At 44.5% G+C, this 26,096-nt stretch overlaps 1 protein-coding gene across 4 annotated transcripts in view; it reads right to left on the bottom strand.

The window, feature by feature from the left end:
* Nucleotides 1-25,472, bottom strand: part of dmxl1 (Dmx like 1) — a 43,941-nt gene extending 18,469 nt beyond the window's left edge. For 2 of the 4 annotated variants that reach the window (XM_030104111.1, XM_030104108.1), the window contains exons 1-31: nt 25,113-25,472; nt 22,787-22,986; nt 22,029-22,154; nt 18,596-18,673; nt 17,973-18,051; nt 17,693-17,837; nt 17,314-17,380; nt 16,125-16,309; nt 15,441-15,645; nt 13,367-13,547; nt 12,641-12,817; nt 12,268-12,509; nt 10,701-11,409; nt 10,439-10,560; nt 10,169-10,258; nt 9,702-9,798; nt 9,492-9,611; nt 8,949-9,167; nt 7,537-8,798; nt 7,133-7,388; nt 6,081-6,214; nt 5,771-5,957; nt 5,545-5,655; nt 4,840-5,009; nt 4,503-4,600; nt 4,184-4,349; nt 3,043-3,171; nt 2,767-2,902; nt 1,064-1,836; nt 663-761; nt 184-351 (exon numbers count right to left, since the gene is read on the bottom strand). In XM_030104111.1, the coding sequence (XP_029959971.1) occupies nt 184-351; nt 663-761; nt 1,064-1,836; nt 2,767-2,902; nt 3,043-3,171; nt 4,184-4,349; nt 4,503-4,600; nt 4,840-5,009; nt 5,545-5,655; nt 5,771-5,957; nt 6,081-6,214; nt 7,133-7,388; nt 7,537-8,798; nt 8,949-9,167; nt 9,492-9,611; nt 9,702-9,798; nt 10,169-10,258; nt 10,439-10,560; nt 10,701-11,409; nt 12,268-12,509; nt 12,641-12,817; nt 13,367-13,547; nt 15,441-15,645; nt 16,125-16,309; nt 17,314-17,380; nt 17,693-17,837; nt 17,973-18,051; nt 18,596-18,673; nt 22,029-22,154; nt 22,787-22,873 (6,618 nt within the window). In that variant the 5' untranslated portion in view covers nt 22,874-22,986; nt 25,113-25,472. Of the gene's footprint in view, nt 1-183; nt 352-662; nt 762-1,063; nt 1,837-2,766; nt 2,903-3,042; nt 3,172-4,183; nt 4,350-4,502; nt 4,601-4,839; nt 5,010-5,544; nt 5,656-5,770; nt 5,958-6,080; nt 6,215-7,132; nt 7,389-7,536; nt 8,799-8,948; nt 9,168-9,491; nt 9,612-9,701; nt 9,799-10,168; nt 10,259-10,438; nt 10,561-10,700; nt 11,410-12,267; nt 12,510-12,640; nt 12,818-13,366; nt 13,548-15,440; nt 15,646-16,124; nt 16,310-17,313; nt 17,381-17,692; nt 17,838-17,972; nt 18,052-18,595; nt 18,674-22,028; nt 22,155-22,786; nt 22,987-25,112 lie in introns of those variants that run through there. The other 2 variants (XM_030104110.1, XM_030104109.1) reach the window with 2 other exon arrangements.
* Nucleotides 25,473-26,096: the final 624 nt, after the last annotated feature.

Raw genomic sequence — 26,096 nt, 5'->3', positions numbered from 1 at the left:
ACATTTAACAAGCAGAATTATAATGAGGCATTAATCAACAAATTGCCCAGTGAAAGTCAGAACAGTAAAAGAAACTGTTTAATCATTACTCCATCAACTTGTTTACTTTTTTCTATTGAGAGCAAGCAAAAAGAGAAGGAAGTCGTGTCCTGCTTCCCGGTGGCCCTCGGATGTTTTCCTGACCTGGTGGGACTCCTGCAGCAGCAGTATGAGCTCCATCCGCACCGACGCCAGGCCTCCACCGTGGGAGCCGTGCAAGCTGCAGTAGCTCAGGAACATCCTCAGTAAGGGCTGATTGCTCTGCAGCCAGTGCCTCCTCCTCCTCTGGCTGTCACCACAGGGGCTCCCCGGCTGGGAAAAAACACTGCAGTTTTAGTCACTTTCATTCAACACGTCGACCAATCTTCTCAATTCGGCCCATGTTTAACGAAACAGGTCCCTTAATACTGAAAACAAACATTTTTATACAGGTGTGCCATGTAAAAATAAATCCAGATTTCATCTGTTCTCCACTACTTTGAATGTAATAAGCATGATAACATACAGCAACTTAAATTTGTTTTTGTGCTTTTATTTAATGCTTCATTCCAGAAAGTTACACTATTTTCATTTCCTTACTAGCTCTTGACAAATGTAAAAGGCAGACAGCGATCTTCACCCACCTGTTCCTCCTCCACCAGGCCAGAAGCGGCTGCATCGCCCTGGACAGACAGTTCTGGCAGACAAGGCTTGTAGCTGCAGCAGTGCTGGAGAGCCACCACCTGGGGGGAAAAACAGTCTTATCTCAAAATGTATTCATCAAAACAGAACTTATCATCCATGAGTGGGAGACAGAGCATGGCATTTTTCCAAGAGCCAGAGAAGATGGAAAAAAGAACAACAACAACAAAAAAAAAAACAATGTGTGATGTTTTTATGCACGGACAGCGCACAGAGACGCAAAGTTTAAGAAATGAACATGAAGGCAGCCAAGGTGTGTGGGAGTGGCTCAAGTTTGCGAAGTTCGGAGTGGGGATGACTCTTCACAGCTGAGAACAAGACGGATGAGTGTGTGTGTTTGTACCTCTCTTTCTAGCCAGTGGTAGAGCTGGTAGCGCAGCTTCCCTCCGTCCAGCTCGTACCCCGTGGACAGCGTCCTCAGCTCGTTGGCCATGATCTTCAAGCAGGCTGCGAACTTCAGCTGGGTCACCAAGATGTCGTCAGACGGCGCGATGAAGTTGCTGCTGTCCTCGCCGTCCTCTGCCTGATCGTGCGAGTCCTGAAACACACTGCCGCTGTCCGCCGTTTTGCCGCTCTTGTCATTCTTGGCCTCGTCGTCGTCGATGTCGTCGTCTTCTTCTTCTGCATCGTCTCCTTCGTCCTCTTTGTCACTGTCCCACTTCAGCTCCAGCGGCTCATCGGGAAGCGTCACAGACGGCTGGCTCCAATCGAAACTTAACACCGAGTCCGACTTGGACAAGCTGTTCCCGTCCGACTCGTATCCGTTGAGAGCCGGCTGCGACCAGTCCGGGTCCGACGTCTGGCCACTGAGATCGGCGGCGGCGGCGGCGGCGTCCTCCTGATCGAGGAGGCTGGAATGCTTGCGGACTTTGGGCATCTTGGAGAGGACTTCCAGAGCGAGCATGGGACAGCCGGCGTGCAGGTGAGCGTGGGCGGCCGTGAAAAACAGCCTCCTCTCGTCCAGGCTGATGGAGTCGGCTCTGCGGCCCTCGGCGGTCAGGCCGACCTTGGCCTTGTCGGAAGAGCCGAAGTGCCGGCGGAGGAGGAGCGGGTGTGTGCGGAGGTACGTGTAAAAGTTGAAAACTTCGGGGTTGCACGTAGACACAGAACAGGAACCTGTCAAGGATAGAAAGAGTCAGAAAATTATCAAAAAAAAACCCCAGCAAAACAGCATGTTACTTCTTCGACCGCAGCACCTAAAATGAAAAGCTGTATTGCAGGATCAGCAACTCAAACAGAACTGAAACTAGCCTGAGTGGAGGCCCGCAATTATGAGAGCACTTATATCTGACAAACAGAACTGTGTTGGAACATAATAGTGGAAAATGGAGGAGAGCAAGGTGTTCGAAAACTGACACTTTATCGAGAAGGACTGATGGGTAAAAAGCTGAAGGATCAAGTTCAGCCCGCCTTTTTAAATTAAGGCTTAGAAACCTCACAACTCATAATGAAACACGATGACATGAAGGTCTGTTCATCTTTCTTTGGAAATGATGAAAAAAAAAAAAAAAAAAAAAAAAGGTCTTTCCTCACTTCCTGAATTGTACACTGAAAATCACAATCTGTGACTCTCCTGTAATACCATTTATCCGGAAATGTTTTCAAGACTGCTTCATCTAGACTTAACTTCTATGTCTATTGTTAAAGCCAGGCTTGTACTTTTCCTCTGATTCGACGAGGTTTTCTGTTGAACGCTGCCATCAATGAGCAAAGCAGTGACGCTTTACATAAATGCTCAAAACAAGCTGCAAAGAAGTTCAGAAAAACACAAGATCCAACCCCACATGACCAAAACATGACTTCTACTGTTTAAGTCCAACACACCTCAACAGCAGCCTCCAAAAAAAACATACAAAAAAATCCCCTCCATGTTATGGGGAAAAAACTAGGGATGGCTGAAAAATAAGCTAAAATAGAAGCAAAAACCCTGCAAGTGAGGAAATAAGCCACAAATTCAAAGCTGGTTTTGATCAAAGCGTCACAAAGGTTAAAAGATCTGAGAAAACTGATAAAATGCATGAAAGATCAGCGCAGCGGCTGACGTACTGTCAGATTTGTTCTCCATGAACCCAGAGCTGCTGCTGGGAGCAGACTGCACGAGCAGAGTGTCCAAAGCTTTGCTGTAGTCCTCCAGGACCCAGTGGGCCATGCTCCGCAGGAAGGGGTCCGGGTGGGCTGCGATCTGAAAAGCATTCAAATTACAAGGACTTGTTTTGTTTTCTGCAAAATATCAAATTCAAATAGCAATCAATTCAATGCTAAATTAAAAAACGGTGGGGTATTTTTGTAATGCAGGAAAGAAAGGAACAAAAATGTGTGCACCTGTCTGTCATGTCCCAAAACGTGTCTCTGGAGGATCTTTTTGTAGGTAGATGACGTTTCAAACTCTGATTCATACAGTCTGGCGATGACCAAGGCCAGCTGCAGGTCCTGCATTTTCTCTAAACACACCTGGGAGAGGACAAAAAAAGAATCCACGCTCGATTAGCATTTCATAATGTCCTCTGCAGCGGGAGCAGAGCTGAATGGGATCCGGCATAATGAGAAGAACCATGTATATTCTGGATGCACAGTGATCCAGGTGAACGTAATCGTCTTAAGTTACAGCCTTCATGTTGTGTCTGTTAACAGGGAAAGAGCCAAAAATACAAGAATAGAAACCTGTGTTCAAAGAAAGAAAGAAAGAAAGAAAAAAAAAACATGTGTGGATAGTTGAAGTTGTTGTGGGTTGCTCCAAACTGCAAAGGTGTGAGGTGAATTTCAATGAGACCACCTCCCAGCCAGAGAGAGCCAGCAAAGTCAATGATAGCGCCGGATGACGCTCATTTCCATAAAATGCTCTGTTCCAGTTACTCATGCAGATGAAATAAGGTGACTCATTGCTTCGGGGGCTTTCCGAGCAAAAAATAACCCTGATGAATGGAAGGTTAAACAATCGAGATGACCAGAAGCGCCTCTTTTGATATTGAGTTGTACATTTTTATGTGTGGATGTAAGTGTGACAGATGGGAGTGCCGAGCATCAGGAGTGAAGTACGGCCTTCCTTTTACTTTGATAAAAGCGGCGTGACGCTGGTTTATGAATGTGATGGCACGCGGGTGGAAAAACACCACAAAAAAAAAAGTAGGAAAGACAGCAGTACCCAGGGGTCAACTGCTCGCATCAATAATTCTTCCTTCAACTGAGCTAAAAGCTTCTGACAAAGACATCGTCTGTGAGAATGTAGGGAGGTGTTTTAATAATAGAGAGACAATAGAAATACTGTCGTATGCCGCTTCTTGCGAATGTTTTTTCTCTGCTCCTCACTAAATCATAAATCATTGCCCTTGAAATTAAAAGAAAAAAGGTCAAAGATAGCATCAATATACGAGGAACGAGGGTTGTAACTTGGTTATAGCAGGCTGGGAAGCGGCAGCGCGGTGAAATACTCTGAAATACTGCTTCTCGTCTGTTTTCCACTTGCCTCAACAGCATCCTTCAGGGAGCCGGCTAGAAGGAAGAAGGCTGCCGAGTGCTGGAACCGCTGCTTCCCCAGCAGAGAGAAGGCATTTTTCAGAGCTGCTTTCCTCCACCGGTCTTCGCTGAAGTTGTTGTGGAAGAAATCTGTCATTTTAGCGTTCTTCTGAGACCTGCGGAGAATAACGGTACGGGCTCAAAACAACAATATCAATGTCACTGATCTTCAGCGATGCGGAAGAAGTAAGCGTAAGCGGCATATATTGCGATGACTGCGGGTACCCGAGTTCTTCAGTATTTCATATGCAAACTGCGTGTCTGCCTACCTGTACAATCCCCAAACCACTGCCTTCTTTTTCAGCGCGAGGTAAAATATAGCAGCATCCAGAGGATCATTGTTTCTCTGAAAAGAAGCCTTGGCAACCTGAAGAGAGAAAAAAAACAAACAGAAAGAGGTGAAATGCACTGAGCTAACAGCACAGCTTCCTGGCCTATACAGTATTTCCCACAAAGCAAGTTGGAGCTTTTCAGAGTTTTCATGCTTTGTCGAAGTGATGCATTTTGGAGCAACCTCTGCAAAAAAAAAAAAAAAACCCTGCACTTTCACAAAGTTAAGAAGGTCTCAATTTGTAATTGAACAGTTCCAAATTGAGACATTCTTACCTTCTCTATGCACCGGCGCAGCTTGTTGGTGCTCCGCAGCCACCAGCCCACGCCCATGGAGCGCAGCTCCGGCCAGGTGGGCTCGCCTTTCTGCAGGGCTGGCAGCATGTGCAGGAGCTCCTCCTCCGCTTCAGAGTGGAAGGCCCAGGCGTAATGACACGTCGACAGGCCTGCGGAGAGCAATTCAAAAATCCCATTAGGCCACGATGTGAAGTTCAAATTGATTGAACAGCGGCAGTGGGAAAAGACGCCACTATCATGAGTAAATATGAGTCTTATAGAGGTAAACACTGCGAGATGTGCGTTTCCCTTTGACGGCGATTAGTGTTGAGCAGCTGCTCGCTGAAGAGCTGCAGAAGAGCAGTCATTGCTCAACGGTAACGTCACTGAAGCGGTTAAGGGAGATGGATGGAGTTTAGATTGATCGCTCTGTTTAGTGGCACAGTTGTTAATTCCCAACTGAGATCGTTTGTAATCTGCAGAGTTATCGTCCCGTCACACCAGTGGACACAACCGGCATCTTTTAGGGAGATCAGGAAACCGCTCCGCACAGAACGAAGCGGGAAAACAAGATCAGGACTTGGAGGGTGAAGAAATTGAGAAGTGTTAGTTATGGGAAGGCGACCTGTCCCAAGTGAGCCAATTATGAAACAGCATCAAAACAGTTTGAAAACAACAGCAGCAGCAGCAGCAGCAGCAGCGTACCCTGCCGGAGCAGCTGGAGTCTGTGTGCCGGAGGCAGCGAGGTCGACAGGAAGGTATGAAGTCTGACAGCCAGCAGGAACTTCAAACCGCACTCATCCAGCGTTTCTCCCCCTGGTCAGTGAACGACAGCGTCACCATATCAGTATATTATATTACAACACGGAACAAAAAGGTTGTGCACATTGTTCAGTGTTTGATCGGAGCATGGGTTTGTTTCCTGCAGCACCTTTGCTCTTGCCTTGGCTGTCCTTGAGGTCCGTGCTCGTGGTGGCGATGGTGTCCGCCAGCGCCATTAGAGACATTTGCTCCATGCGAGTTAATCCTGGCAGACTGGAGTGGAGGAGGTGGCTGGACAGAACCTGGGCATGTTCCGGGCCAAAGTAAGTGGGGCTGTACTGCGACAGGTCGATGACCTGCGGGAAGCCAATGAGACAGAGACCGTGTAGGAAATTCACAGAGGAACATGGGGGGAAAAAAATTGAATATTGACTTTTAAGCTGCAATGTATGCTGGGTGTAATCGTTAAGAAAAGCGACCTTGTTCCCCGTTTCCTCTTGTTCGCTTTCCAGAGGGTCCAGGTCCACTGTGCTGGGTGTGTGAAACAGCTCGTCATAGGCGTCAGTGTGGCTGGAGCCGTGTCCGCTATCCCCGCTCACACTGCCCACTTTATCTGCAGAGAGGCGCACAACACGGCTAAATTCAACAAGACAAGTATTTTGTAAGAAACCTTCTGAAAAACTCTGCCGTGCGGAGGCGACGGCATATTAAATCAAAATATCAAAGAGCTGGACCCTTTTTTTTTTTTTCTGTCTACACGTTCCTGCCTTTATTCTTCATAAAACTGTATTCCTGCGAAAAACAATAGAGAAATCCCAAAAGTAGAAAGTAACATATTATTCCACCTTAAGGGCAGGGCGGCTGAGAAAAGTTACTTTTTAGGGTGCTACTTTCAATTTGAATTCAATGAGATCTACCACACCATGAGTTATTTGATGAGTCTGCAATAAGAGGTTGTGAGAGGTTATTCAGAGAATCACTTTTAGCTTTATGTTGTGTGAGGTGAGGAAGTTATGAGATCAGCAAAGAAAACCTGTTCAACCTGGGTAAAAACCCAAGTGTCCATACTGCATAACTGGCAAAACAAACTTAAAACTTTATTACAGTGAAGTTTGAGATTGTACATTTTGATCTGTTTTCATCCAAGGTTGACGAGCATTGCTCCCTTAACTGACATTTTTGCTCTGCTCTTTAATTAAAGTGCGACATGAATAAAACAATTCAAAAGAAACAAAAACCCCAGTAAAAATCCGAAAAACAAAAAAAAAACCCTCTCCCTTGGACAATTCCTTTGTTACTATGTTGAAGATATTTTTAAATACTGTATTTCAACTGAATATTTGCGACTATTATGTCAAAAACGACTGTTGGATTTATATCTGAATGAGAACAACCTTCATTTCATCAAGTTCAGATTCTGTGCAAGTTTGAAATTTTTCCATCACCTTTTATTTGCCTATAGGTACGACTGAAACAAAGTTTTCTTCAGTACTGGCAGCATTTGTTCTTCAGCCGCGCGCTGCACACCCACCAGGTTTCGGTGTATCCTCATCGGCTGCCAGGAGGGCATACAGAGGCATGGGAGGGATGGAGCTGATCTCTGTGTAGTCGGAGCTGGAGTTCTCGGCTTTGCTGAACATCTTTCGGTCCCTGGCTGTGCTGCCTCCGGCGCTGATGGTGCGGGAGCGCACGCGTTTCTCTGGATTGCTGGCGTTGTCTTTGAGAGCCACGATTTCTCCAGCGATGCATTTGACGAGGTGGGAGAGGATCGCCTTGGCACGATGAACCTTAGCACATACGGACAGGGTTGAAAATTAAAAAGGAAAAAAAAAAAAAAAAAAAAGCTCTAATGAAGCTTAAGAATTTTTACCAAAAAAAAAAAAAAAATAGAAATGTATGCCTGTAGGTAAGAGCTGTTTATTTAATTTCACTGACCTTTCCTAGGTCCATAAGCTCCAGCAGCTGCACAGGGTGGTACTGTGGTAACGTGGGAAAGAGTTTGTGAGCCGCTTCAAAAAGCCCTGAATCTTCCATTTCAAAGGGGAGGTCGTAAACCGTTCTCTTCCCGCTGAGTTTCTGAGCCAGGCTCATCATCGATCTTGTCAGGAGCTTTTTGGGGGGGGCCAGCAGTGGATTGGGCGCCCCGGGGCTGAGGCCCTCCTCCTGGCTCTGCCTGACTGCTGAGACTATCGAGGAGACGCTGCTGCTGATGTCCGTGTCCTGGCCGACGGTGACGGCGGGCCTGGCCGGTGCCGGCGGCTGCCACTGGGAGTAGACGTGCATCTCGCAGTCCATGCCCACCACCAGGATCCCGTCTCGCACCCAGGAGAGCGAGACGGGGATCGGTAACGACCCTTCGACAGAGGAGACCAGGCTGACCGATCGAAGCAGAACCAGGCGGGACGAGCTTTGGTCTTTGCCGGCATCAGAGGACAGACCCAGCTCCGGCGGCTTCCCGGCGAGGCGGCCATACATGTAGATCTTCGTCCCGATACCAACAGTCAGAACATGTGAACCGTCTTCTTGGGAGACCCAGTCCAGGTGAACCAGGCTCTTACTAGTAGAACCCAGACAGTTGTCGTTTGGTACACAGAAGTCCGAGTTGTGTGAAACGTCGGCACTGTCCGACGTGGTGAAGCTAACAGCGTAATTAGCGATGGGATCTGGAGTGTCCAGGACTATGGTCTGCTCAAGTATCCACTGAGATCCGCCGGTAGACTCGCACTGGAAGATCCCGATGTGGACCAGCGGTTCTCTGCTGTTTGCTGAGAGTACGGAGAGATTTGGGCTCGGCTGTACAGTGAGGGTCGGCGTCACTCGGGTGCCGGCGCCGTAGAGGTGTGCGTGTGGGGAGGATGCCGAGGCGGGGGGAGAAGCCAGCAGTCCGAGAGGGTTCGCCTGAGGCGTCGAGTTCAGAGGCGTGCTCGGCGTCTGCCTGTAGGCAACGGCGAAGCGGCCGGTGTGACAGCAGCTGACCTCCACGGGGTGACCGGGCACGCTGACCGCGCTGCTGCTGGGAAACCGCTCCTCCACCAGGAGAGGCCACTCCTCCCACTGGTACGCCAAGTCGTCCTTACTGGACGGGTCTGCCGTCACAACGTTGCACCTCCAGAAACGCACCTTTTCATCGGAACAGGAAGTAGCGAGGAGGTAAGGCACCCGGCCGGCTGGCAAAGAACACGATGCACTCAAGTGACCTGAGATGAGAAACATCACGTTAACATCCAGCTTTTTACTCAGCTTTCCATTCACTAAAAATAAATCCGTTTTAAATGATTGGCTAAAAAGTTTATGGCTACAACTTTACTGGTGTGGTCTGGCATTGCTATCATGGCGCCGTCCCTCACCTGCTGAGGGAGTAACAGTAATGGCCTCCACCCCCGGCGGTAGAGCCATCTCCTGGCTGTAGAGCCTGTGTGTGGTGAGGCTGAGGCGGCAGGCGCTCTGCAGGTTGGACGTGCAGGGTTTACTCTTCTGGGTTATTGGAGAACTGAGCGTGTCGAAGACGAACTGGGAGCCATTCGCAGGGGAGGCCGAGTTGGTCTCCTTCTGTATGACGGTTTCTTCTGAGAAGACACGACCAATGGGAGAAACCATTAAAAGCCTTGAAGACTTCTAATTTAGGAAGATTTTGCAATTTTATTATTTTACTCAATCTGAATAGAAATATTTGTAGATGCTTTTCTATTTACATGAAACTCAAAGTAATGAAACCAATACAGTTAATAAAATGAAAGCAGGACATTGGAAAGCAAAGGTGTGATGAAAGAGCAAGCAAGAGGAAAAAACTGACTTCGCATCACTGAAAGAGTTAAACTGGAAGTCACTATTGTCGTCAGGCATGACAAAAACTCCTATATCTTTTAGGATTCCAAGTCCAAACTACTCACCCATGGTAACGGGACGAGCAGCGAGATGGAGATGCCACATGTGGAGGAAGGAGCGCCCCGTTGAGGTCCGTTCCACCACCACCAGGAAGAAGCTTGCAGAGAAGGCCGATTCGCTCAAGGCTGCACCGAAACACACGGAGCACAATATTAAACCGAAAGAACACGGATCAGAATGTTCCAGCATGTAGTTAGAAATGTCGGGAGCATTACGCTGAGAATCGGGTGTTTCCTGAGCGCTCTCCGATCTCTCACTGCCGAGGATCAGATCCTCCTCAAACACATGCAGAAGCTGCGTCTCCTTCCCTTGCTGTGAAGAAAAATGACATGAGTGATCAAACCAAATCAGATACGCACCATCATGCTTCATCTACCGTGCAGAACACACACACACACACACACACACACACACACACACACACACACACACAAACAAAAATACACACAAGATGCGTTACTAACAGGCACAAACACTCACACGCCCTCACACTCAGACTGCCTCAGGGCAGGAAAAACAATGTGAGCTGTTTGTTTTTACATGGCTGACCAAGTGTTACTGCTGTATGTGCTGTGCAAAGTAACTATAAACTTATAGAAATACAGACAAATCATATTTAATGAGAATGTTTCCAAGACAGGATGTCTGATGTGCAGTTTTATTGATCCTCTAGTATACTCACAAAGTCAGTGATGGCGTCCAGCTCTATAATACAGCCTGGCTTGGCTGTGGACTGCTGACTGATGATGTTGAACACCTCCCCAACATATTTCTGGAAATCAGACATTTAAAAAAAAAGGAAATATAATTAATAATCACAATAAGTAAAAAAAAAATGCAAGTATTTGACAATGAATGAAGTGGCTTCAGGGGAACAAACCGGTCACTGCACAGCAGAGAGACAGGCAGTGCAATGCCGGCTACAGTCGGAGACAGCTTTCCAATCACTTACCGATATCTCGGGATTAGAGAGCTCACTCAGGAGTTTCTTGGCTTCAATAACGGCCTGGTAGAGCCTGAGCGACTGGCCGTCACTCGCCACAAAGCAGGCACTGGGAGAGTTACAGTATGCACCTGAAGAAAGGAAGAACAAAAGTTTAGAGCTATCTGTGGCAGCGAATGCAGAATAGTTAAACACAGGTTCATTTCTTTCATCGTATTCCGTCATTAAATCAACAAAGAACGTATCCAGCCAGAAAGTGGTGCTTTCTCACCTAAACAGCTGCTGGGAATGAGCGTGGGCAGCCAGGCTACATTGGCGAACGCTGACGCGTGGAGAGAATTTATTCGGGCCAGCTCTGAGACTCCCCCGGACAGAGACAGCGGGCCCACCGGGTCCACCCTCCACAGGATCAGCTCGCTGTAGATGGCATTGGGATCCTGGGAGATCGTTCCCAGGGACATCCGGCTGGGTCGTGACCCGCGGGACAGAGACGAGGACTGCGAGGAGCGGGACTCCGGCGGGGCCAGGATGTTGTCGGCCTCCGGCGTCCTCAAGGCGTTGTGGTGGGAGGTGGTGAGGAGGAGGGGGAGCAGCGAGTGACAGGCCAGGTCATTGAGGTGGAAGCGGTGGCCGCAGTACCGCGACTTGTGAGAGACGCTGAGCACGGTGGAGAAAGCGGAGTCCTCGGCGAAGCTGACGGCCCACTGATTCAGAGAGCCGTCGGCGTGTTTGGAGATCATGAGGACGTTGGGGGTGAAGATGCTCAGCCGGAGGCTGCTGCTGGGCGCCACTTTTCCTTGACCTCCGTAGCTTATTAGAGCGGATTTGGTTTGAGGCAAGGCGCTGCCGGGCGGACGCTGTCGGCCATGCTGGATGGCCAGATCCACGTTTTTGTTGCAAGCGTACATGACCACGCTGTGGCTCAGGGAGATCGCGTCCCCGGCTGGGAAGGCCACGGGGATGCGGGACACAAACGATACCTGAGAAAAAGAGAGAACTTGACGTCATGTGGAAATCACAAAAACAAGAGTTGATTTTTCAAAACGCGACTGATTAAACCTGAAGTAAACATCTGGAATGAAACAGCAAAAATGACTTAGAAACTGATCAGCTGGGAAGAGAACACATTTCCAGTGAAAAGAAATAATCAAGGGGATTCCTTGGTGGTTCGCCTGTTGCTGTCAAAATCAGAAACATGGAAAAATACATATGCTCATGATGAAAGCCGCTTCTTTCCTGGTTCAGCTAACTAGAAGCGCCAGTCCTAACCTTTTTGAATGTCAATGGATCTTACGATTCTTTTAGACGCCTCGCCTGCCTGACTGACTTACAACTCTGCGATCACATCCAGTTCTCATTATTTTTTACTGCTCATAAAAATGCACCGAGGCACTTTTGAACTTGATATGAAGCCACACATAATTAGAAAATAACTGTCTCAACGGCTGGATGAGAAGCCATTAGAGGAGCTATACCATCACAGCTGTCAGGATGATTCACAGTCCGACCGGTGACAAGTGGATGTTTTTTTCCCAGCAGACGCGTATTGAAGTTGTGAATACAAAACGATCGCTGGAAACAGTGACCAGTGAACGGCCTGCCTAATGTGCAGTGTTCATTCACCTATAAGTAAGCTAGTGAGTCATTATTTCATCACTGTGGTTTACCATCATCATCGCATTTAGCCTCAGTAGATCAAACTGCTGAACAGAAAGAAACGACATCTATTACCCTGGTTAAACTCACTATCACTGTGTGCGTCTGTGATCATCAAACAACTCGACTTAATCTTAGCAATATAGCAATGCGGTCTTTAAAATACGTAGAGCGTGAAGTACCTGAGCCTGTCTGAACATGCCTGGCTGGTATTCATCTAACCAGTCCACGTGCCAGACTAACAAGGAGCCGTCCATGGGATGAATACTGAACAGCATGTCGGCCCCTTTGTTCCACTCCTCCAGCAGCACGTCCACCTGGTGCTCGATCGCTGCCAGCGGAAGCTCCACGGCGTCCAGTCCCCGGGGCTCGCTCGGCCTGCTATTGTTATCTTCATCATCGAAATCAGCCTCGTCTTCTGGCTCTGGAAAGCAATGCAAATCAAGGCGACTGGAAAAATATGCCCCGATTTTCACTGAGGCGGTGCTGCTCCAGCCTAACATGCACACGCATTCAAATATGAGAAGCAATGTGGGATTAAATATTTTGCTGCACCTTCGACGGAGCATTCGGTCTGCTGCTCCAGACTGCCCCGGAGCTGCTGCAGGAAGACCTCCATGGCTAACGTGAAATGAAGCTCTTTGTTGTTGAGCCAGTGGACAGTGAACGGACCTCCAGGTTCCTCGTCATCCGCGGCGTTCAGAGAGGAGATGGAGGGCAGGAGAGGAATGTCTAAGAAACGCGGGTCCAAAACAAGAAGATTTAAAAAAAAGAAATCTTTATAGAGACATGAAAAAATGCACCTGCTGGAACAAATTTTCTGTTATACATTTAACTGAGGTCGAAGGTCTGAAACACATGAGAAAACAGAATTCTCCAGGACCTTAAAGCCTCCGGGCTGAAACAATCTACGAGATTTTGGCCTCGTTCAGGTCAAATTAGGTTGATCCAGAAAACCCGAGATAAACAAAATGAAACGCTCGGTTACTCGGAACAGCTCTCGCTGAGCACAAGCTCACTGGGATGTTAAATAAACAACCTCGGGCCATCCACAAATGAATCGTAGTTTGTTCTTTTTCTTTTTTCTTTTTTTGCATTTGAAAAACTGAGGCGACGCTCTCAGACCTCCGGCTGTTTTTATTCAGACTGAACTCCCTGACTGTGCGTTTTAGGAAAAACTAAATTCTATATCACAGATCCCATTTTCAATTTTTTTTTTTTTTTTTTTAAATTCATCATATTTAAGAATTTCTTTGGATTTCAATGTGAGATCTGACCGACCTGTGGCGGGGTTGATGCTGGCGGCGATGTGGAAGTGGCAGAGGGCGTTGGCGTGCGGCGTGCTGCTGCTGCTCTTCTTGTGGCTGTAGTGGCGGCTCTGCTGGTGAGGCAGGTAGCCGGTCACAGACGGCTGGGGCAGGTCCCGGGAAAAGGAGGAGCGGTACGGTTCTTGGAAATTCAACTGCGAATAAGAAGAAATATGCATAAACAAAGTCATCGAGCGGCGAAATGAGCGCATTTCAGCAGAACGTACAAATGTTTAAATCAGATTTAAAAAGAAAACAAACAGCAGCCTCTTGATAAACTTGTCAGAGTACAAGTCAATAATCAAGTCATGCAAAGACGCGAGGCTTGAACGCTTGAATGCTGTCTGAGGTGAAACACTCTGCTCTGGCGAACAGGTGCTTCTCTTTGGGACGGGAAATTCATTTAGAGCCGCTGACGCTTTAACAGCCGTGGAGTTAACAGCCTAATTTGTCTGAAGGAGAGGCGAGCCAGAGGGGAACCGGCTGCACGGAGCGGCGGGGAGAGAGAGGGAGGAATTCAGCTAAACCCAATTTACACAACCTAAATAGGAAATTAAGCAGTCGGTGTATGTGGACGGTGAAAATAAGCTGAGGCAATAGTTTAAAATGATTGACAGCAAATAATTTGGAAACTTTAGCGCAGAAAAATTTCCTTTAGGCTTTTTTAATTAGAGTGATAGCAAATTGCAATAAAACTGCTAATTACACCTGGAAAGAAGTATTTTCCCAAATGTTGAATTGAAAATAAACTTAGAAATTGCATAATAATAATAACACATTTTCATGATTATTTTTCTTAAAAAAAATTAGTAAGATTGTGATGGGAATCGACTTCATTCTCTCAAGATGTTTTAACAAAATCCTGACAACGTTGCGCAAAAAGTAATCAATCATTATAATTGGGTTCAGAGTTAAATTAACTTGTTAAAACATAAAAAATTTAGTTAAACTTTAGTTTAAATTTTAGTTTGGACATTTTATTCATTCAGTTGTGATTCAGAAGATTTTTAGGAAATACTACAACGAACGCCAACAAAATGAAAGTGGAAATTTCAAAGGTTAGATTTTTTACTTTAAAGAGTTGAACAAATTAAAGCGACACTAAAAAACTTTTCAACTTTAATAAAAAATTTTTTATATCTTTTGTGATGATACATCGACTTACAACTAGTTGACTGACCCCTCTGTCACGGCCTGAGGGCGTCAGTATTGCTTTCACTTGGACTAAGCCACTGTGAGGAGGGTGGTAGGAACCCTGCTCACTAAAAAAACTCCAAATGTGCGAACTGCTTTACGGCATGGTGGTCTCCCAGGGGGGAAGAGCGGTACAAAAACAAAGTTACGTTTACCAAAGTTAAACGTTTATTTTCAGCACCATGATATAACATTGTTTAGCCACCATTAGATTCATTACCTCGTCGCTATCCGTCCTTCACACAGCCACTAGAAACAAATGTAGGCGTGTTCAGTCCGACAGCACGCCACCGGGAGCAGCATTTTACGACGCCACGCGCTAGTCCTCATGGGAAGTGTGGTATTCGATCAGGCAAAACACTACCGCTTTTGTCCACTGGCCCCGCCAAAATCAACGAAAACTGAGAGTTCCTTAGTGTCGCTTTAACGATGTTCTGCACATAACCACAGGGGGATCACAGGCAACAAGTCTGTCTCCTTTCTGACGGAGCCACTCAGTTGTGACTGCGATCATACAGGTGGCCGAGATCACTGAGGAATAGAATGAGGAAACTTTTGAGAATTCCTTAAACCTGCAGTATTAAGTGTGTGTGTGTGTGTGTGTGTGTGTGTGCTCCTGTGCAATAACATGCATCCATGTGCCACTATCAGCTTTAAGAGTCAATGAATAGTGAATCAGTATCAGGCTATATAACACACTGAATGCCAAAACAACCACAGGGTTGAATCGATGCTTGTTTAACGGCTGAATGTTGAACGCTTTATGAAGGTGTACTGCTTAGCGTTTACCTCAGCTGGAGCCGAATGAAACGAAAAACCGTGTTCAGTCAAAGCACAACATCAGGAACACGTACTTCCTGCAACGTCTGCATCTGCGTCTTCCCGTTGCAGCCGCTCTTCACAGAGAGGCCGGCGCCGCGCTTGGTTTCCCCATGCTGGCTCGGACCGTGGTTGTTATGGTGACCGGAAAGGAGGCTGTCACCTGGCAACAGCGTCTCTGCCCAGAGCCGACACACGCTGTCCTTACAGCAGGTGAGCAGGACATTACACACCGCACCTCTGTGGAGGGGAAAGGAGATGGGAGAAGAGCAACACGTGAGGTTTATTCTGGCGACTGCTGATGGGAAACCACATGTGGAGAAATAAATTAAACGGCAGGTAGAAAGTGGAGTTCCTGCAACAGTGATAAGGAAACCACTGCATTTAATCTAGTCCTCAGTGAAGATCGCATTTAAAAAGTGTGGCAGAGCTACCCACGTGAAAAATTGTAGTACAGAACAGAAAAAAAGAACAACAAAAAAAAACAGTTTTCCTTTTTGAGCAGAGCAACAAAACCCACAAAATATAGCGAGAGTTCAGTCTTTGCGTTACAGCATCTTAATACTTGAATAAAAATAACTGCAATAGACAAAACAAGTACAGATGTGGCAATTTATTGTAGATTTCTTATTGTTGTACAAGAATACACATGTATTAGTGCAGACCAAAATAGAAACGCAGAGTCAGAAAGTATCCAATACTAATATCCGTATCAATACCGTGGCATGTATTTGCTGGTCTTCCTCCAGGAGAAGCCGGTGACGGAGCGGGGATGGGCCAGGTAGACAAAAGAGAATGCGAGCGCTCCCTGTACATGCTCAGCAGGTTCTGGAGGAGTGAAGAGTCTGGAAACGCCCGACTTCCACTTGCTGGTGCTGTACCACACCTTCACCAGGCAGTCGTCCTGTAAAGAGCAGAGACACACGGGGATAAAACTAATGCGGTCACAGATCAGCTTTTCTCTCCTCATTATTATCACCGTCAACACCGTCTGCACATTGAACAGTTCGAGTTCAGACATTTCTGTGCTGAACCATAAAATGATCAAGATATAGATCCCAAAATGACTCTGCCTCGATAGACATGACTTGTGTTCAAAAGACTTTGTAATTGATCATATCAATCCATCGTATTAATTTTAAAATGTTTGATATAGGGCTGGGCATGATATTGAAATTTACAGTCTGTCCACATTTCCAAAAGAATTGACATTGAAAAATCAAAAATTTATATCAATAGAACTTTTTGGTGTTAAAATCTTAGCTTTAAGAAGTGCTAAACAATCTACTGATTGGGCTGCGCAAATAATGGATCCTTGATTAGTGAACAAATTGGCTGATTGTGTAAATCATCCAAAAGCTCCTGACAGAGGAACTGCTGATTTCACCAATCCCACGCTGAGCAGAAAAGCACAATCTGCAGAGAAAGCAAAAAACGCGTTTCCAGTAAAAGTTCCACTTCCTCTGGAGCTGTGCAGCTCTGATAGGACAGAGTGCTTCCCTCATGTTTTCTGTCATTATGGTCAAACGGTATGGTTCTGGTTCCAAACCCGTGACGTCAGAGGGTTCAGTCTGGCCTTTGAGATGACTGCACGTATGGTTGAGTGATTGTTGCATTTTTAGTTGCAGCAGGATTAAAAGGGACATTTCACTATGTTTTGCTCCAAAATAAAAAGCTTAAAAGTGGCATGATGTTGAAGTCATCAACTCATTCTGAAGATATTATTTTTGATGCATGTATTCTATTCACTTCCACTAAAACATTTGGATTTGAGGATGTTTGTGAATTACTGTGCTGTGATTTCTCTGGTCTGAGTTTTTCCTGAATGAGTTTGACACAGCTGGACCTACAAACATGGATTATCACTTTCATCATCATCATCAGTCCCTCTACTAACACACTCCTCACCTGCCCAGCAGTAGCAAAGAACTCCCCATCAGGGGAGAACTTCATTAAGTTGATTGGAGAGGCTGTCCTTTAAACAAAACAACAAAATGACATTAACATCACCATTCAGTACTTTTATTTGCTTATATTCAAATAAAAACAGAAATGTCTCATAAAACTGTCACCACACACACACACACACACACACACACACACACACACACACACAAAAAGATATGGTGGAATACCATATCTGATCTTGTTTATTATCAATAACTTTAGTGATTATCTTTTGGAGGGAGCAACAATTCTATCAAAACAAAATCCACTGTTTTCAGAAATGAAGCAATCAAGTCTCAGTAGAAGTGGATGTTAAGATTTAGTATTTCTTTGCTCTTACTTGCTCTGCCAGATGCACCTCCAGGCTGAGCGAGAATCTCTGATGGTCAAATCCGTCTGGTTTCGAACTTCTTCAGACTCATCTTTCACTCCTTCGGCATTTGACCACAGCTGAAGGCTGCTGGAGCCGGTCAAGAGAGTGCAGCCTGGGTGAAGGGGGGAAAAAAACAAAACAAAAACAAAAACAAAAAAAGTGTAGTTTGCCGTTCATTAACTATTTGATGACAAAAAGAAACAAGCAGTGAAAAGGCGTTTTAAACAGAGAGATCAGCTCAGTGTACCTGTCGGGTGCCAGGCCAGGTTCCGTACCATCGACTGCAATACAAATTGACCAGTTTTCTGCCACTGGCAATTCAGCTTCTGCAGAAGATGGAGAGAACGCAACGGAAGTAAGACACAGCAGAACAGACGATTTTTTTTTTCCCCGTCTCGCATGTTTTTACTATTTGAACTGCTGTAACTCCACAACCGAACCAAACAGCGAGGCTGCGTTCATGTGAGTCACATGTGACCAGGCCTCCCAGACGGCGGCGTAACGCCAGAGGAGCTCTGCAGCGAGAAGAGGTACCGACTGCTTTTAAGGTGGCGCCAGTTCTATTCTTTGCCTTCTCTCACAATAGAAGTCTGTTCAGCAATGTCAGCGCTTAACTATATAAAAAAGGATTCATAATGACTGCAAGCCATACAATCAATTAAAAAGTATTTCAATAGGAATGTCTGTGTGCTGGAAATATTTGCTCTTCCCTGGTAACTATTCCCGTGGGTTTTGGAGAAACAATGTGCTGCTCTGTTGCAATTGTCAGACAGGCTTCCACCAAAACAAACAGAAAAGGTTTTGTTTTGCAGGAAAATGTGAATTTCGGCCTGACCAGACTGTGACTGGAAGATAATGGATGCTACTCACAGTCAGCGATGTGTCTTTTTGATCTGGATGCTCAACCGGCTCAAAGACACACACAATGCTTCCATAGGAAGCTGCGATCTGAAAAGAGGAAAAGGAAAAATTTGACAGGCTGAGACACGATCGACATTAAAAATGTACCGGTTAAACATTAAAACAGCTGCTATGACAAGATGACAGAGTCTTCTGGCTTATTTTAGTCACAATTTTTCATCGAAACGTTTACTGTGGAAAATGAACACTTATCTATGGGAGTTTCGATGACGTATACTGAGCACAAGATTATGCAATAACAATAATTTCCATTTCAATAAATTATTACAGAGAGAGCCACATTACACTGGAGCTACACAAAAACTACAATAAGCAATCATTTAAATTAGCAAATTCCTTTTCTGTGAGTGACATAAAGGCAGATGGGATTCCAATTTTAAAAAACTTTAAGTCTGCTTGTTTGACTTTGATACCATCTCTGGTGACATTTTGAGTTCACAAAAACCAAATTAACTTCAACTGTCTGTCTGCTCTATTCCTAATAAACTAAAAAAGTTTGACGATTTTATGTGTTTATTTTATTTTCAGGTCTTAATTACACCATAATAAACTATTCATGCATCATAACAGTCCCAAAATATCAAAATCAGACAGAATTTGCAGTTTATAGCTCATAAAAACTCTACACGTGACATATTTCCTAAAGATTTAGAATAGGCTCTACAATCCTGTGATCACATACTGGAGAAAAGATTTATTTATGTTCATGTTTTCTTCTTTTTTTTTTTTAAGTTTAAAGCACTGTACTTCACTGTACTTCAACTTCACATCACAAAAACAGACAAAAATTAGACTTTGTGTTGTTTTTACCGATGTCGATGTAAAGTAGTGTGTATCATCACACAATCTCAATATTTGAGCACAATTAGTTAATCATGTATCCTGCATTTTTCATTAAAGCAACACTAAGGAACTTTCAGTTTTCGTTGATTTTGGCGGCGCCAGTGGACAAAAGCGGTAGTGTTTTGCCTGACTGAATACTACAGTTCCCATGAGGCCTAGCGCGTGACGTCGTAAAATGCTGCTCCCGGTGGGCATGCTGTTGGACTGACCTCACCCTCATTTGTTTCCAGTGGCTGTGTGAAGGACGGATAGCGACGAGGTAATGAATCTAATGGTGGCTAAACAGTGTTATATCATGATGTGACGCATGCCGTAAAGCAGTCCGCACATTTGGAGTTTTTTAGTGAGCAGGGTTCCTACCACCCTCCTCACAGCTGCTCAGTCCAAGTGAAAGCAATACTAACGCCCTCAGGCCGTGACAGAGGGGTCATTCAACTAGTTGTAAGTTCGATGTATCATCACAAAAGATATTAAAATGTTTTATTAAGGTTGAAAAGTTCCTTAGTGCCGCTTTAACACGACCCTCTTTCATTTGGGAAGACGTCCCAAATGTACCTGATATGGTGACTTGCCTTAAAGGGGGTCAATGAACTGAAGCAAGTCACTTCAGAGATATTTTGAATAATGAGCGATTATCTGTCACAAAATCCACCTGAACTGCTCAAAGCCTTGAAGTCACAGCAAACAGGATTGGCTGCGTGAAGAGGGCAGCAGAGAAATGGAACAACTCAGCAAGTCTGAGCAGAAGCTGGACCAGGCCAGAAGCATGTGAGGGAGACTTCCAGTTCCAAGCTTCCAAAAAATTGTATTAGCTATCACATGAGGGAGGAGGAGAAAACCCCAAAGCGGCAAATTCTCTCTCTCTCTCTCTTTTTTTTTTTAATATGAATACAATCAAGCCTGATTGTATCATTCAGTATCAAACGGAATGTGCAAATGATTTCTGGATACTGTGAATATAGCTGTAATTACCTCTTGTGATATTAGATATATTAGATGAAATGAGAGGAGAGAAAATTCTCCAACATGCGCATTCTCTAATAATCATTACTGCTGGTTTGTGTAAAATTATTCTTCTCAGTTTCGTTTGCATTTAACAGTATAAATGTCTAGAGATCAACATAGAAAAACATTCAACAAAAAACCGATAACTCACGCACTCATGAAACTGCCCTGTCACCATTATTAAGTCATTAAGTTTGTTGGCAGGAGGAAATAAAAAACCACATCCGGTTCAACTTTATGACAAAGCAGATTATGATTAATTAAAAACACTGTAACAAACGGAACATGTACTGGTAAGAGATCTTCAAATGCTTCTACGTTTTCTCAAAAAAAAAAAAAAAAAAAAAAAAGGGGAAAGAAAGAATAACAGAGTCTACAGTAAATAACTCTTAATAGATGCTGAATACAAACAGTTTGCAACAGGTCAATGGTGCAAAAAAAAAAAAAAAATCTAAAATGTTTTGTGGGTCATTTAACCCACTGAGAGAGAACATGTTTACATGTACAAAAAATATGATTATTTGATTTCTGGAGTCATCAGATTACTCCAGTGATCATGTAAACAGTTTAATCAGATATCGGCCTAGATTTTTTTTTTTGACTACTTTCCAATTCTCTTGTGTTCCAATGTCTTTGTGTTTGTATACCGCTTTATTTGTTTCATATCCTTATTTCACTCTGTGAGAAGTAAAAAAAAAATTACAAAAAAGTAGAATATGGAAGTGACAGAAAACAGTAGATGAACAATGTGAGCTGAAGACAAGTAGCATGACATGCATCACAGCAAAAGTAATGAAAAGCAACTTTTGTAATAACTGGGTGAGGAAACTGACTAAACTGTGGAGTTTTTTTTTTCAGTTTCATCATCAATCATCCCATTTCTGAAATGCATGGAACCACCAATCCACCACTCCTTGCTTTACTGTGTGGTTTTTCTCTTGCTTGAAAGAATAAGTTCACTGGACACCTTTTAAAGCTGCGGACGATTGCCTTTTTGAAAATACATAAACAGCTTGCCAGAATTAAGCCTTGTACAATTCTTGAAGCAAAAATCGAGCATCCTGATTTATCAAGAATGAAAGGATTCATTATCCGTGACCTGACGGTGCCTTGCTGTTTGATCGTCACACTGAGAGGAAGAAAAACTGTGCATCACTGTGCTGCTGTTTTTTTTTTCCGCTTTGTTTTTGTTTTTCCACTGATTCAAATTAAATCCAGGCCAAGTGTTTTACTTCTCAAGATGAAAGTGAAGTTCCAGTAAATTATCTCTCTGATCCTCAAAAAATGCAGTCAACTCTGTTGAAATCAGAGTGAAATGAAGGTTTGTATGCATATGTACTATATCTTTAGGGATTCCAATTAAAATAAACAACTATAATATGAGTATCAGTTAAGTTGTGTTAATTTTTTTTGTAATGTTTGATCCATGAAATACAGAACAATGATCATACAACACATTAAAATGTAGAGAAAAGTGGGTCTTCAGACCGGCCTGAGGACAGAATGAAGCCGAGCAGCACTCGGTTGCTCCTACCTTTCCGCCCTGCAGTGAGCAGTCGACACAGCCGACCTGGATGTTGCCATGTTTGGCCCCGGGGATGATCTGCAGTCGCTCGAAATCACTGCCCAAAATCACCACGTCGCAGCCTGACGCGTAGGCCTATGGAGAGCCGAGGAGACAGCGAGAGACAGCGGGATGATGAAGATGACACTCAGGTGCTTCCACAGAGAATTAAATGACGGGTCGTTTGAACTGTGCTTGTCCTGGAGACGAGTGTCAATGCATCAGACATGCCGGCATAGAGCAGCACTGGAGGAAAAGCACATGAGTTTACAATTCTGCGCCCTATTTCTGGAGCTCTCAAAAGGAGATCCTCACATGAGCTGTGATTCACTGTGACCATGTCTCCCTCAGCAGAGGACATAAGGAGACAACTCATTCTCCTATTGAGCCGAGTCTAGATCACTCAGAAATAATCTCACAGAATGGTTTTAGATCACACATTCTGATTAACTTTGATGTACAAAGTTCAGATTCACAGCACGACAGACGATTTGATCTATCTATCTATTTGAAAGGGGCCAAAAAAAAAATATCATTTGAGCTCCCTTTTAAATTTAACGATCAGTTTTGATTTCTACTCAGCAAGTTGTTTTATTTTTGAGGGGAGATCATGACAATGAATAACGAATCCTTTCTGCTTTTGCAGCAAATCTTTTTGGCCATCCTTTCAGAATCAAGGCCGCTATATTGCTGGGAGGGAAATATTTCCAGAGCTTGAAATATCTTACCGTGAATGGCACATTGTTGACGCTCCCGACAGAGAAGCAGTTGTCTCCGGGGTTGACAGCCCCTGTGAGGACTTGATGGAGATTCATGACTCGTGCTTATCGTCCACGTGCCTTTCTTCTCCCTGCCGCCTCCTTCATACGACCTTGCCACTCCAGGTGAGACTCATGGGAAACCATGGGAAGGACGTGCTCATCTTCGTCTGTGGAATGCAATTTCACATTAGGATCTTCCAGGGAGGGAAGGGATAGTCGTTAACTGAGCTGGCTCAGTGAGCGTCGGGCTTGATGCATAACACTGGATGACTGGAAAAGGCTTTAAACTCTCAAAGCACATTATGCTCTTAAAATATTCTTCAATATTGTGCATGCAACCTGACTTTTAGTGGAAACTCGTGCAAAAACCATCTCAGTCAAAGCAAGAGGATACTTCTATTTGATCTATTTTGGCTCATCTCTTCATTTAAAATTCATGCCGTCAATTGTGTCAGCTGCTCCAGAGGTCATTATCAAGGGCTCCTTCCCTGGAAAAATGAATATGGCCCGGATGTATACGAATATGGAAGACAGGTTTTTTTTTTTTTTTAATGGAGCGTATGAGTGAATAACATTTCTCCCTTTTAATGTTCTAAGCGGCGTGGTTAAGTCATGTGTGCCTGCACGGTGCTCAGATCGTAATAGAACGGGGTGAGCATGGGAAAGATGTTTTCTGTTGACTGCACAATTATCGTAGTTCATCACGCATTTCAATGCACATTCATGTGTACTTTTCTCATACGGTTTGGACATATTGTACAATGGGTATATTTTAGGCTTCATGCTGAGAATGTTTCTGGTCTGAATGCAGGTTAGACTTTGGGGGCCTGAATGTTCTTCCCACGTACGCTGATGTCTGCCCACATGTGGTTGACATTAACTGCTGGTTTTTTTAGTTGCCTGTAGTTGTGAATGTGTTTGCCTGTGATTGTCTGAAGAACTAAGGAGGATGCACCATCGCTCTGCCCACACTGACCACACTGAGTCAGCTGGAACTGGCTGCCCGTACTGCCCAATGTTTCGGAAGTAACACATCATATTAATGAAATAACAGCCACGAAGGGACTGTATTTATGAGTGCATGCTATAAATTCCCTCCCATGGTGCTCTTAGCACACACCCATGTAATTTTCTCTTCTTCCTTAACCATGCATTTAAATGTCACTGTTGCATGCCATTACCATTATACCCTCAATATCAACCCTTTCTCTCTGAAACCGGTATTTGTCCATGAAGGCAGAATAAAACATTGTTATGAATTTATCATTTGCAGTTAATGCCACCACCAACTTGACATTTGTGTGCACCTTTCACTGCAGATCTTTTTCCTGTTTGAGTTAGTTTCACCCAAACCAGTTAAGGCAGATGACCACTCACCTTCAGGACTGGTTGTACAAGATTTTTTTTTGCCAATATTCTTTCTGAAGGGTTCCCTGAAGTGACCTCTGCAGTCATTTGACTTTATTTGAATGAAAATACTTTAAATTGAATGCATAACACTGAAAATTCAGAAGAGATCTAAAGAAAATTAAACTTGAATCTCATACACTTGCGGAGATAATGCGATAATAACAATGACATATACAGGATTTGTGGGAGGGCAGGCTTTCAATAAGTGCCAGTGACGGTAAAGTATTTCACATCTGTATGCCACCAGCAAAACAAGTCCAACACAAAAAGACTTTTATCAAAGAGCTGCAGAGCAGGTGAGCCAAGTGGGTCACCATGATGCAGCCTAAACCCTACTACAGCACAGCAAGCCTGGGTAATCCACTTTCTTTGGTTCAATGAAACCTCACAGGCTTTGCCAGCCAAAATAATAACTACTGATTACCCACAGTCCACAACTGAATAACAAGCTTGCTTTTCAGCATTAGAATTAACTAGATACTAATAAGATATGAAGATGGAGATACTGTGTGTGGAAAGTGGAGAACTAGTCTATATATGGCAACCTTTGGCCTTACGTTGATAAAACAGGAGATCAAATACCGAAAAGAAGGTAAGGCTGTGTGTCCAGTGTTGTGACATCTCACGTGATAACATTTATCATGCTATCACATAAAACATAGTAGATAACACACCATCTGACAAACACTGTGTCCCCACTGTCTAAATCCTTTTGATTATAAGCCCTCATTTCCCTCTGTTAAGATGACATATCATAAACCAGCTGTTTATTTCCAGTTCATCAGATAGTGGGGCTAACTTAGCATGGAAGTTTAGCCATCTACAGTTAACCGAGAGGCACGATCACACGGCCAGTGACAGGGCGGAGAGATGATCCGTTTACCTTGATCTGCTCCTCTGCCACCCGTCCTGCAGACCCCGTGTCCTCTGTCCTGTCCCCTGTCCCCGCTTCCAGTTGCTGTCTTTGATGGGTGCCTCGTTAGCTCCCAGCGGACTCCTCAGTTAGCTAGCTTTAGCGCGCACTAGCCGTGTTCCAGCGAGCTCCAGGGCTACGGCGCTAGCTGGAGCCCACTCATGGTTTCGCGTGCACCGCTCGACAGTCGCGCCTGGGAGGGCAGCGAGCGACCCGCTCCCTTCTCAAAATGTGAACCGGGAGTAGGAGCCAGCAGCTCCTCAAGCCAAGCAAATAAATCGCTTCCAAAGAGGAAGCTTTTCCTTATGTTGAAGATGTGTCACGATAATGACCGTGTCGCCGCAATGCATCGTGGGAGTTGTAGTTTACGACTACAGCAGCCAGAGAGCGTCTTTATGGTTTTATATAACATTTCAAATTATTGTGCTGCTGACCTTTAGCTTTCTGTGCACTCTGAAACTGCAGACTTTATGTTCTGAAGTATTTTTACTCTACATCTTCAGTAAAGTGGAAAACAAGAAATTCATGAGAGAAGAAAAAGGTGACTTGAAGTAAAACATAATTAAGAGGAAAGAGAGCTCAGAGAAAAGGGAAGAGAACAAGGATTGACTTGAGAAAGGAATGAAATCAGGTGTATACTTCCTCTTCAGGGTTTCCTCTTCGGGTCACGCTGCAAAGACATGAATGAATAACAAGGTTGCTGGAAGTGACCATGTTTCAACAGTGAAAGAGTGGATCTGGCTCCAAAAACTTGTGACTTTGAGAAAGTCATTTCTTTACAGATAAGTTGTGTTTCTTGCATTGGAAATATATTTGTGAGAAACAATTCTTTTATTTGTAATTAAGGTCATTTGTGTTAAAAAATCTTCACCAAAAACTGGTCTAATGGTTGAAAGTGCAGGACTTTTACCCATCCTGCCTTATGGCACCCTCTAGATCCAGATTTCACAAATT

Source organism: Salarias fasciatus, chromosome 12 (assembly GCF_902148845.1).
Source record: "Salarias fasciatus chromosome 12, fSalaFa1.1, whole genome shotgun sequence".
Taxonomy (NCBI): Eukaryota; Metazoa; Chordata; class Actinopteri; order Blenniiformes; family Blenniidae; genus Salarias; species Salarias fasciatus.
Note: the sequence above shows the minus strand (reverse complement) of the source record. Positions and strands in the feature narration are given on the sequence as shown.